We start from the raw sequence: 12,257 nt of genomic DNA, 5'->3' as shown, positions 1-12,257 counted from the left end.
ACTGTCTGTTCTGAGTTCAAGGAGGCAATGGGCAGAGCCACCGACCTAGCGGCCTGCCCCGTCTGGTGAGCGAGGGGGCTACGCAACCCGGACAACAAGGGATTCCCTGGAGCCAAGCAATGACAAAACTGGCACCAGGGTGGAGGTCAAAGGTGCAAAACTAGGCAACTGGATGGGCACACCAGGCAGAGAAAACTGAGCACTGCCCACGGTTATGCGAAGGTGAGCAAGGCTTCCGTGGTGCTGCCCAGAGGCAAGAAATGGCCTGAGAATGGAAAAAGACTCCTCCAACCACAGAGAACGTTTTGCTTCCTGGAATGGGTGGCCCTCTGGGCCACTGCCAGTAGGCAGCTGACAAGCTATTGTGACATCACAGGGCCATGGATGGGATGAGTAGAAAGAGGTGGGGTGGGGGGGTGGAATCCAGAACCTTAGCAGGAGGCTCTTGGAGAGAAGCTGCATAAGGACGTGGTGGGCAGCTGTGGGCCAGGGTCACCTCCTCCTGGCACAAGGGGCAGCCATGAGCCACACCAGCCAAGCGTCCTCGATTACAGCAACATGCAGGAGCTGCCAGGTAATGGGAAAGATGCCAAACTCACAGTCTTGGTTGGCAGAGCTCCCAGCCCCACAGGAAGCAGAAGGACGAATTTACCCTGGCATAGTGCTTCACCCTGATCTGGAGGAATCAGCCCAACTGATTTCCTGCAGGCCCTCTGCTGAGCCTGCCAACAAAGGTGCAGGCAGGCGCAAGAGTGGTGTTTGCAATGTGAGCCCTTGTTCGCTGTACTGAGCCCAGCAAACCCACATCACAGAGCTACTGAAGAGCCATCAGAGGGTAACAGCTTTCACGCAGGGCTGGGCTGGGCTGGGCTGGGTCTGGCAGCGGGATAAATGATGGGTAACAGTCCAGTGTCACTGGATGGAGTCTGCCAATGAATGCTAGTTTGGCAGCTCCCATCAGCGAGCACTCACAAGACCCCAAACAGACGCGTCACAGCAGTCCTGGCTGCACAGTAAGGGAAGGGGGCCGGCTGTTCTAGGGATGAGGGGTGGGGAAAAGCTGTAGCTCAGAATACTGGTGGGGAGATAAGTCAGGTGGGCGGGGAACCTCCTGGGCACAATACAGGCTGAAATGAAGATACATTTGTTATAAGCAGAAGATCCAGCAAAACAAGGGGCCTGCGCTGTCCTCACACAAGAGCAAGACCTGCAGGAGGAGCAGGAAGGGAAGGAAAACATTCCACCCTGAACACTCAGCCAAAGCTGAGCAACAAGCCTTGCCACGAGCCAGGCACCAAAACCCAGTGTTCACCTCATGCACGTTCTTTAGCCAAGCCAAAACCTGCCCGGGCCATCTCCTACCTCAGGCATTCAGTGCTCTCACACAACCAGCTGGGCACCACCACAACACACCTGTGGCTTGCCAGGCACTAGGCTTTGCAAGCCCTGTAATGGTTCTGTGCAGCAGCCTCCTTGCTCACCGAATAGACTTGGGATGCAGGGAGGAAGCTATCTTCAGCTGAGGGTTCAGGCTTTGTCCCAGGGCTGCCTCCACCACCACCTCCTGACCCAAATGCTGGATACAGCTCCCCTTCTTTCGAGGCTTTGTTGATCTCCGCCACCTTGGGTTGGAGGAGAAGAAAAACCTCACCAATGGCAGAGTCTTGACATCTCCCTCTTCCCCAGCATGTGTCATAATCCACGCTGGCAGCCCTTCATCAAGGGCTGCTCCAGCCTCATGGCCATGAATCACCCCAGGATGGCTCAAGCCAACTGCCTAACCCAAGTCAGGGGTTTTCTACCACGTAATAAGCATGCAGTCACAGGGTGGCTGATCCGGTGACCAGATCTCCCCATTTTATAGGGACATACCTCATTTCAGGGTTTTTTTCTTACAGTTACACCTCACCCTGCCCTGATTTTTCACCCCACCCCTACTATTTTTAATGCTAGGTTGCTCTCCTCCTGCTGGAGATGTTTTTATAGCACTCCAGAGATGTTCACGGAGATGGGAAGGGTACCAGGTGGATTTCTGACAAACACCTGGTCTCTGGCCAACAGAGAGGAAGAGTCTAGTGAGATCAAGGTTCCTTCTGAAAGTGATACCAGGAAGAAACAAGCCAAGGGAGATAAGCAGGGGCAGGGCAGAGCTGGAACACACCTGGAGGGAACGGGCCCCTGGAGACCACGCTCAAAAGCAAAGGCAATGGTGACACCAGGGAGAGGTGCTGCGCCCCTCACTCCCTACCTTCTTCAACACGGTTGCCTTGTATAAGTTGGACATTTTGCTGGTTCTGAAAGCCTCATACTCCATCTCCACGGCGCATGCATGAGGGTCTGACCTGCAACACAGGCTTCGGTCAGTTCAGGGAGGACGGAAGGGCCGACTACTGGGGACGTGTCCCCTGCAAGGGTGATGAATTCGTCCCCTTGGAGTCTAGGCCAGAGTGGGAGCAGGGCTGGGATTTGCACTGGACTGTAGAACGCCTGGAGGCGATGGTCGAGGGGCTGCTTTGGCACCTGGCAGGGTCAAACCACAGCTCTCTCCCCTGGCACATTCAGAGTCACTACCTTGTGTGGATCTGCACTGACTGAGTGGCACACGATCCCCCTCTGGTGGGGCAAAGGGGAAGAGCAGGGCCTGGAACCCCCCCGAACAGAGCTGGTAGGACTTAACCCAGGAAGCCCAATCCCCTGGCCAGCACTTTGGAGAGGCGGGGGGCGGAGTGGGCTGGGGTAGGTGATGCTATGTGGAGTTGAACTCAGCTGCGGGGCTCAGCCAGGAGACACGACTGGGGACGGGAGGGAAGAGCCCCCGTGTGGTGAGCCACGGACAAGAGTGCCCATTGCATCTTGCTCAGAGCAAGGAGGGCCCCCTTCTTGTGCTTTGTTTTATACCCATGTCCCGTCTGGGCTGCCTCCTGGTTGCTGCTCAGAGCTTCTACCAACATCTTCAGACAGTGCTCTCGGGCCTAAAACCAAAGGAGAGAGAGGAGATCCTCTCGCAGGCGTGACAGTGCCCTTCTCCCCCACCCACCCAAGGGGGCCGGAAGGATCAGGCAGAACCTCTGGCCTCTTGGGGGAAGGGTGAGGCAACGCGACGCTGAATTCACGCAGGCCTTTCCTTACCTTGACCGTGAGTTTGGAGATTTTCCGGCTGGCAGCGTCTTTCAAGGGGCAGCCTTCGTCTGCCAGAGAAGTGAGGATTCAGAGAGACACTCTGCACCTTTCTGTTCCCTGCCGTATCACCCCACCTCCCTTAACAGGAAGGGTGTTCATATGATACCTCTGGGGCCTGCCCTTCCACACACCCCCCACGGGCCATTACGAAGTTCCCCTTTAGTTGGAGTGGGGGGATAAGTTCAAGAAGAACAGGAGGAAGCTAGAGGTGGGGTTTCATGGAGCGTGAGCACCTCTGTGTCACTAGCACAAGACTCTGCTGGTCAAAGAGCCTTCCGTCCCAGCGGGCTCTTTTCAGGGCCTTCAGCTCCAAGAAATCACCACCTCATTCAGGGCCAGCTGGCAGGAGAGGGGAGCTGAGCACACCAACATATTCTGTGGGGCAGATGTATCTGACCCCCCATGGCACTTAGGTCTTCCAGGAGGTACGTCGGCTCAGCTAGAGATTCGCCTAGTCCACAATAGGCTACATAAAAAGCACTAGTAAAGTCAGTACAACTTAACTTTTCACGCAGACACTGACTTGTTTCTACTGTTCTATAGACTGTACTGAAATGTAAGTATAACAGTTGCCAGTGGATTTACAGGGGAAAGGGAGGAAGTAACACATTTTTCAGTAGTCAGTATGCAGCAGCACCTTTATATTTGTGAGTCTGATTTTTTAAGTTGTTAAGTGAGGTGAATCTTGGGGTGTACACAATACAAATCAGACTCCTGAAAGGGGCACAGTAGTGTGGAAAGGTTGAGAGTCACACAGAGGGGCACCCCCTTCGGCCTGCAGCAACAATTCTGCTACGTGACAAAGCTTCAGACAACCCAGGTCAAAATGACAAAACCTCCCTTAGGTGCTCAGGGTTGACCCAATGGTCAGAACCGGGGCATTTAAATGCTGCACAAAACTAGGGAGGCTGAAAGCCCCGATCGAAAGGTGCTCCTCTAGGGCAGGCTGCGTCAGAAAGATGCAATCTGCTTCTTGATCCGAACCATCTCAGATTTGAACTGAGACTGATCTCTGCCAGCAAGGAGTTCCACAGCCAGGGACCACTGCTCTGGTCCTCATGTCCAAGAGCTGTAGCATGGAACACGCAGCCAGAGGAGACAACTAAGTTGCATTCTTCATCATCTTAGAGGTTAATGCTACATAAGACAATGCCAGCAGTTCCCCTTCCCCATGGAAACCTCTTGGTGACTGAGACCATCTGGTAAAGCTATAAAGCAATGGCAAGAGCTACCTGGAGGAACAAAGTTGTCTTTTTCTGGCTCTTTGCCCTGCAGGAAAAGAGAGAGATTGAGATCAAACCTTTCCATCAAGACCAACATTTGTGAAAAGCCACAGCAAACATAAGAGACCCTGCAGGCAGCTCCACTCACCTGCTCCAGGGAGAGGGAAGGTGGGAGAAACAGCCTGGGGAGCAGGTACAATGCAAAGACCAACATAAGAACAACCATACTGGGTCAGACTAAAGTCCACCTAACCCAGTATCCTGTCTTCCAACAGAGGTCAATGCCTGATGCCCCAGAAGGAAGGTACAGAACAGGTAATCATGAAAGCGATCCTCTCCTGACAAGCAGAGGCTAGGGACACCATTCCTACTTATCCCATCCATTGATGGGCCCAACCTTCATGAATGTATCTAATTCTTTTTCAAACCCTCAAAGTCCTGGTCTTCACAACCTCCTCTGGCCAGGAGCTCCACTGGCCTACTATGTGCTGTGTGAAGAAAACCCTCCTTTTGTTAGTTCTAAACCTGCCTACGGCACCCATCCCAAACCTCCAATCACTTTTGTTGCCCTTTTCTGAACTTTTTCCAATGCCAATGCCTTTTTTGAGATGAGCAACCACATCTGTACACAATATTCAAGATGTGGGCGTACCGTGGGTTTATATGGAGGCAATAAGATATTCTCTGTCTTATTCTCTATCCCTATCTTAATGATTCCTAGCTTTCTGTTTGCCTTTTGGGCTAATGCAGCACTTTGAGTGGCCAGAGGGGCTGATTGGAGACCATCAAATATTAGATACATTAAAGCAGACGGGATCCCCTTCACTAGAGCTGGGCAGGGGCCAGCTTGTACATACGTTATGGAGGTTTTCTTTACATAAATGGGAAAATGAGAGAAGGGGTCCAGACCATGGAGTAAAGGCAGCAACTGGAACATTTTACAGAAACCAGATCAAGCAACAGCAAGGCACAAGAGCGGATGTAGCAGGGGATAATTGTGAGCTGGGACCGTGGCAGCCACGAAAGAGCTGGGCCCTAGGGCACCTATGGGAGGGCTAGAAGCTGGGGATACTGTGGCAGGACTGGGAGATGGGGCCAGCGCACCCGGCTGGGGCCAGCAGCCAGCTGGGACTGGAAGTGGAGCCAAGGGATGGTTGAGGGACCAGCAGCAGGGGACAAGTCTGGTCCCAAGGGTGCTGGATCAGGGAGGTTCAACCCGTGGGAAATGCAGTTTAATGGGCAGAGGTGGCTAAGGGCTACCTACCCAAACAATCAGTTTGCAGCAAGCTGGGGCACTAATCCACTCTGCGCTAGCCTGCTGAAAATGGTCCATGGGGACCCTGCTGAAATGCATTAGCAGTTCGTTAATGGGCTCTGATTTAAAGTGCATCAATGAAGGTCTGTGGTCAGTCAGTCCATGGCAGGCTGGCCAGAGACAGAGTCACACCCCAGCTTGCCACAAACTAACTGGTACAGTAGACAAGCCCTGGGAGACAGGTCTGCTGGGTTCTGTTTCCAGCACTGACACGCCCAGGGCTAGTCTGTGGCTCTCTGTGCCTTATCACACCATGCTACAGAGGGCTCAAAGTAATGCTTATCTTGCGTCACAGTGGTGGGGGTGAGGCTCTATTTGTTAATGAGAAAGCACTGAGATCCGGAGCTAAAAAGCTCCCTGGGAAGATGAAGCATCATCATTATGATGTCACATTCAGGTGACAAGTATCAGACAGGTCGCCATGTTAGTCTGTATCTGCAGAAACAATGAAGTCCTGTTGCACAGGATGAAGCAGGTCTTTGCCCACAAAAGCTTGTACTCCAAAATATCTGTCTATAAGGTGCCACAGGACTTCTTGTTGTTTTTACATACAGGTGAGTCTCCTGGTGGATTTCTGAGTCCCTCCTCCTGCTCCAGTAAGTCATTAATCCTCCGTGGGGAGACAGGCTGGGCAGGAATGGAGCATAGGCGTTGAGAGGGAAAAGAGTGAAAAAATGAAGCACAGATGGTTCTGTTTCCCTGCCCTTCCGGTTCTTATCTTTGCAGCCCTTTTTCATTCATCTGTGCTGGGATTTATCCTGAAGGGCACTGACAAGTTGCTGCATTTTCCACTTTTTCCTGGAGCAGGAATGCAGGCTCCCAGTTTACCAGAGACTTAGCTGGACACAAAGATACTATTCCTGAACCCTGAGGACTGATAAGAGATCTAAAAGTGGTTACATCTATTCAGTGTAAGGAGTTGGTTCCCTTTATGCCAGATGCCATTTACAAGAATCCTGTCACGCTCCCAGAGCCTTCAGTTTTTTCCATACAATAGGTTGCAGAAGGACAGGAGCCATCAACAGCCTTCATAGACCATCCTCCTCTTACGCTGCCCCTTACCAATGGACGGCTCTCCAGCTAGAGATTGGTCTACCAACTGAGGCCAGCTGGAGATGCATCTGCTCTCCAGCCCTCTGCACCCCCAGCTCCTGGAGGAATCCTCAGAGGATGGAGGTTGAACTCTTTTCTGCTGAGATCACTTTGCACTGTTGAATGTTAATGGAAACATATTTCCTGAAAGCAGGAAGAATAGTCAGGTGGTTCCTGAACTTGAGTAGATGGCTCTGACTTGTGGTGGAACTCTCTGCTCCATGGGAGATTAGAGGGACTGAGGTTGGGAGATGGAAACCAACCCCAGACAGTGACTTCAGGACAACTCAGCTCAGGAAGCCTGGGAGAGTTTTCCTCCTCTGAGCACCCCTTCCACTGGAAAACTGACACAGGGGACTCTGATCCAGAGTCTGGAGACAAGACCCAGGTATCTGAATTTAGCAATGCACTAAAGAGGGCCGTGGCAATACTCAGATTTACAGCCTTCTGTTTTTTTATTTGCCAACAAGTCCATCCAATAAAGCCTGTCTGGGTGATTGCTGCACCATTGATAGAACTGCCGTAGTCAACAGGATTCTGCTATGTCTGCAATAGAGGCAAGTGCACAAAAGCCAGAAGCCCTCTGATCTCTTACAGAAGGGGCAGCAACTCACTTTGCGCAGATTCATCTGTTTTTTGTAGAAGTTGTTCCACTCCCGTTTCCGATTTTCCTCACTGGCTTCATCCCCACTCCCACCGCTTTCTTTGTCATACCTGGATGAGAAAGCAGAAGAGTTAGGAAAGCGAGAGGAGTCCCTGAAGAGACAGCAGGAGCTGATGCAAACGCCTTAGTAAACCTGCATCAGAAATGGACGCCCCTCAGAGCTCAGTTCTGCCACCCTGACTCAAGCTGAACAGTACTGCCTCAACAAAGAGGCCACTGAAATCAACACCAGTGAGTAAGGTCAGCCTGGCTGGGTCCCTCAGACCCAGTCTATTCTACCACAGCCAAATCAGTCTAAGGTGCGCAACTTCAGCTACGTGAATAATCTCACTGAAGTCAACATACTTAGCTCGACTTATCGTAGGGTCTTCACTGTGGCGATTTGGTAGCAAATGCTCTCCCATCAACTCTGCCTACGCTTCTCGTTCTGGCGGAATACCGAAGTTGACGGGAGAGTCAACCAGACATGGTAAATCAACCCTTGCTGGATGGATTGCAGCCTGTCAATCCAGCTGGTAACATACACCTGCCCTCACTGACCACTAGAGCTTTGAACAGAAGGTAAAGCCAAGCAGCACAAGATCAGCAAAGTAGGTGGCATGCAGTGCTCTCTGTTAAAGCAACAGCCCTTGTCTCTGGGTCCTGGGTTCAGATATAGCTCAGGGCACTAGGAATGTAAGTCATTTGGCTGTATCCTACTGCTAGCTCATCTGACGAATCCAGCTACCAAGCTGTGTCAACCTGTTGAAGCAGAGAGTCAGAATGGCAAGCAGTGCTGCAGAGTTGCACTGGCTGATACATGCAGACACGTTTGCTCTGTGTCTGACTGCATCATGGCTACAGCCCAGCCGTGCTAACAGCCCTTTGCCTTCAAACACAAAATCCACTTGCAAAACGTGAGTTAGGCACTGGGGGGAAAAAATAAATACCACCACCACGCAACGTGTCTACAGCCCCATCCTCCAAGTGTGCTTAGCATTCTATAGATTTAAATCACCATCCCAACACCCACCTCTGCTTTGCAGATAAGCGGGAACCAGACACAGATCAAGCAATTTGCCCAAAGTCAGGGATCAGTGCTAGGACTCGTCTGGTTCCTCTGTCTCCCAGCCCAGATGCAAAATTCAGACCAGCTCCTTGAAACAATTACATTCTGTGGGACCATCAGTTGTTCCGACCATGTGAGGAGAGCTTCTGGCTCCCAAGGCTTTGGATCTGATTGAGCCTGCCATAGTGTATGGAAAGTATTCCTGGCCTCGAGGCCACAAGTGACAGGAAAACACCGAGCGGAAATATCTGCTGAAATTAGGAGCAGCTGGGCTGGCAGTGGGGCAGACCAAAGAGAAGGTGCTCCGCCCTCCCCAACAGAACACGCCGCAGTCTCTGGGAGGCTGAGCAACCAAATCCAAACCTGCTAAAGCCTCCGTAGCCTCTCCTCCCTCCTTCGTATAACTCTGGGTCAGAAGCATCCCATGTGGAACCTGTGGGCCCAATGCTGGTTCTGCTCCAGCTGTTGCTGCAGAGTTCCAGGGAATCCTGCTGCTTCTTCACTGCTCCTGGGTCCTTGCAGTAATCACAGCCCTTGTTACAAGAGGGGGTGACGTCCCCAAAGTAGTTTGCTATGGCAGCATGGCGACACCTAGGAGACAAGAGGAAGGACGAAATAGCAACACACCGCTAGATCAATTACTGCAAACAGGAGGTAAAGTATGCAGGGCATGAAAGGGGTGAAAGCAGTCTGGGAAGATACCCAGCGTTCCAGATCAAATCTGTACCACCTGTAGCATGGGTCAGGGAAGAGAATCACTATAGCAAGAGCAACGCACGTGGCTGTCCCAAACTCAGCTAATTTGGAGTTTTCAGTTGGGATTTTCGAAAGCACACAGTGCTGGCCTAACTCCCCCACTGAAGTCAAAGGGAGCTTTACAGTAATCTCTGAAAGAGCACAGTCAGGCAGACGCGGAGCACTTTACTTTTCAAAGGCAGTTCCACTGCAAACAGACAGCCACCCTGAACCCCCAGGGCACCCACACCAATATGATACACAAACAGAAATTCAGCTCCACTTCAACAGCTAGGTGGAAGGAGAAAAGAGGCTTTATTAGTTCATTCATGCTCCAAAGACTGTTTTGTTCTGAACCGGGACCAGAGAGGTCGGGAAGGCTGCTGAAACGACGGAAGCACCAGAGGAATCACAGCTGTGGATTAGTCAACACCTTACCACCCAGCTGAAGGTAAATCAGATTGAAAACCTTAAAGTTTGCCACTGACTTCTGTAAGAGCAGAGCCACAAGATGCAGAGTTGAGTCTTGTTCTCAGAGACTTCCTTCACTCTTGGACTAGTTCTGCTCTTTGGATAAACCTGTTCTGTGTTAGAGCCTTTTGATCAGTTTAGGACTCAGATATATTTAGATCAGCTTTGCTGCACAGAACCTCAGTGTTTTGGATAAGTCCACAGATCACACATCAGTGAGCTAATTTACAGTACTTTACGGAGATCACTGCCACCGACAGCCTGGTCAGCGGGTGGCTGAAGGAATGGCTAGAGAATACACAATGTGCTGCGATTGCGCTCCCTCTGTGAGGGCAGATGGACCAGTTAATCAAGAAGACAAAGTGATGGAGATCACGGAGGCAATTCCAAGGACGACAGGTTAGTTCTTGTACCCGGCTGGTGTACACCTTGGATTTGGACCTCCTAGGGTATGTCTACATTGCAGCTGGGAGCCAGCCTCCTGACCCAGGTGGACACATGCGCTAGTGGGGCTTTAGTTATGTTAACTCACCTACTGTGCAAACACTGGATGGCTGCATGCATTCTATCACAAAGCAGTAACCTATTAAGCTACACATTTTTAACAGGAAACTGGACTGGTACATAGAACACGGGTTAACCTTTATTTCTGGGATCCTGCATTTATATGTTGTTCCTAGAGGTGGGTGCTGGCTATAATGTAACTCCAGTGGACTTATTTCACCGGGCGCCTGCTTAGCTCAGCAGACTTGGCCTTGACCTTTGACAGGCTCTGTAATTAAAACACCACAACTCTAAAAAAACAACTCTGCTATTACTAGAGGGGGGCATTTTTTAATTCTCCACCAAGATCACTCGCTCCAGCTGGCTTGGCAGCTCCAGCAGCGCAATGATCACGAAGGGAAAAGTGCAAAGGAAGGATTTCCTCCATAGAAACTCCCTGTTAAGTTGGAAGGCAGGTCTGAAGGGTGACATTAAACAGGTGCCTGGAAGGGGGAGGGGGTCATAAGGCTGGATTCCTGGCCAGAAAATGGTGAGGAATCCAGCAGAGTATGTGTTAGCTGGAGGCATTTCATGCAGACTGGTAAGGGTCCACAATGACTGCCTATTCATTAACTCTCTTGCAGCCTGGGGGTTAATTTACCAAGCAGAAAAACAAGCCAAGAGCTGGTGAAGAAACTACAGCAGCAGGCTCCAGCCAAGCTCAGTGAGAGTGTGTGTGCTGAAGTCAGAAGGAAAACAGAACTACCCAGGTAGGGAGAGCAGGACAGTGAATTTGTTGTGCTGGGCTGAATAGGGGCGACTACAAAGATGGCTTTCTCGCCCCCTGCAGAGCAGCAGGACTCTGTTCCTGGATTCAGAGACAGAGATCCTTTCACAGCCAGGGGAAAAAGGGAGCCGCACTGGAGTCTCTCCCCCGGCCCTTCCAAAAGGGCGGCACAGTACTGCGGCTCCTGCCACTGCAGCACCAGTAGGGAAATGTCAAAAGCCTTCTGCCAGTCGGCGCTTTGCTTCTCAAAGAGAGAAAAAAGCACAGGCATTATTCTCGCATTAGGCCAACACCCACCACTCCTCTTGGAGTTAAGAGTGAAGCGTATAATAGCGGCTGGTCCTGCTCTCCCTCTCCTCACAGCGCTTGCTCACAGGACAGGGCTGGGGGGGATGAGAACACATTTGCACGTACGTTTAACCCCCGAGTATCAGCAGAAATGTAGCACTCTGCAGACTAACAAAACGATTTATTCGGTGATGAGCTTTCGTGGGACAGACCCACTTCTTCAGCTCCATTTCATTTCCAATACAGACTGACTTACATAACTACAGAGGACCAAAAAGAGAGGAAAAAAAAGCAATTAAACTGTCAAATCAAATAGCAGGAGGTGCTGAAGGCACAGCGTCGTGTCGACGCTTGGGAGAACCTTGCCCAGGACCGTCCCTAGTGGGGAGTGCTAATCCATGAGGGGGTGGCGCAGTTTGGGAGGGGAGGTGAAGAAGAAATAAAAAAAGCAGCGAAAAAACTGCCCCGCGCCCCTCAGCACCTGCCCCTTCTGCGATAAAACCTGCGGCTCCAGAATCAGGCTCTCCAGCCATCAACAGGCTCACAAACAGGAGGGTGACTTGAAGACATCCTACTCGTTATTGAGCGACCACCAAGGGCGAGTACCAGCACACCAGATTTCGCCATGGCATGCTGTGGTAAAGGATGGAGGAGATCTGAAGCCACTCGTGTTGTTAAAAGCCAAAACCTTAGTGCCTCAGATGAGGGCAACACCCCCCGCCCCCACCGCCACCATTTTACAAATTAAATTGACAGTTGAGTGGTTTATAAAATTGAAGTGCTCATAAAACTAACCAAACATCTCAGCAACAGCATAGACAGTGCATATGTTGCAGTACAAGGCACCGTACCACTTTCTTCTCCTTCAAACCATTGCAAAAACGTCCAGTGCACTGAAGGAATCAGAGGGAGAAGGAATGACGACTTGTCCTTCATAGACCTCACCTGTGCTTCCCCTCCAGCTACCCCAC

General features: G+C 51.2%; 1 protein-coding gene across 7 annotated transcripts in view; it reads right to left on the bottom strand.

Annotated features, from left to right (window-relative positions):
* The window catches only part of RECQL5 (RecQ like helicase 5), a 58,420-nt gene that overhangs the window by 4,774 nt on the left and 41,389 nt on the right, over positions 1 to 12,257 (bottom strand). For 4 of the 7 annotated variants that reach the window (XM_075014631.1, XM_075014629.1, XM_075014633.1 and 1 more), the window contains 7 exons: positions 8,886 to 9,113; positions 7,425 to 7,524; positions 4,413 to 4,449; positions 3,130 to 3,188; positions 2,899 to 2,972; positions 2,249 to 2,342; positions 1,482 to 1,622 (listed from right to left, as the gene is read on the bottom strand). In XM_075014631.1, the coding sequence (XP_074870732.1) occupies positions 1,482 to 1,622; positions 2,249 to 2,342; positions 2,899 to 2,972; positions 3,130 to 3,188; positions 4,413 to 4,449; positions 7,425 to 7,524; positions 8,886 to 9,113 (733 nt within the window). Of the gene's footprint in view, positions 1 to 599; positions 677 to 1,481; positions 1,623 to 2,248; positions 2,343 to 2,898; positions 2,973 to 3,129; positions 3,189 to 4,412; positions 4,450 to 7,424; positions 7,525 to 8,885; positions 9,114 to 12,257 lie in introns of those variants that run through there. The other 3 variants (XM_075014635.1, XR_012648256.1, XM_075014632.1) reach the window with 3 other exon arrangements.

The sequence above is a fragment of the Carettochelys insculpta genome, chromosome 20 (assembly GCF_033958435.1).
Source record: "Carettochelys insculpta isolate YL-2023 chromosome 20, ASM3395843v1, whole genome shotgun sequence".
Classification (NCBI taxonomy): Eukaryota; Metazoa; Chordata; order Testudines; family Carettochelyidae; genus Carettochelys; species Carettochelys insculpta.
The sequence above is the reverse complement of the archived record's forward strand: the minus strand, read 5'-3'. Positions and strand labels throughout refer to the sequence as shown.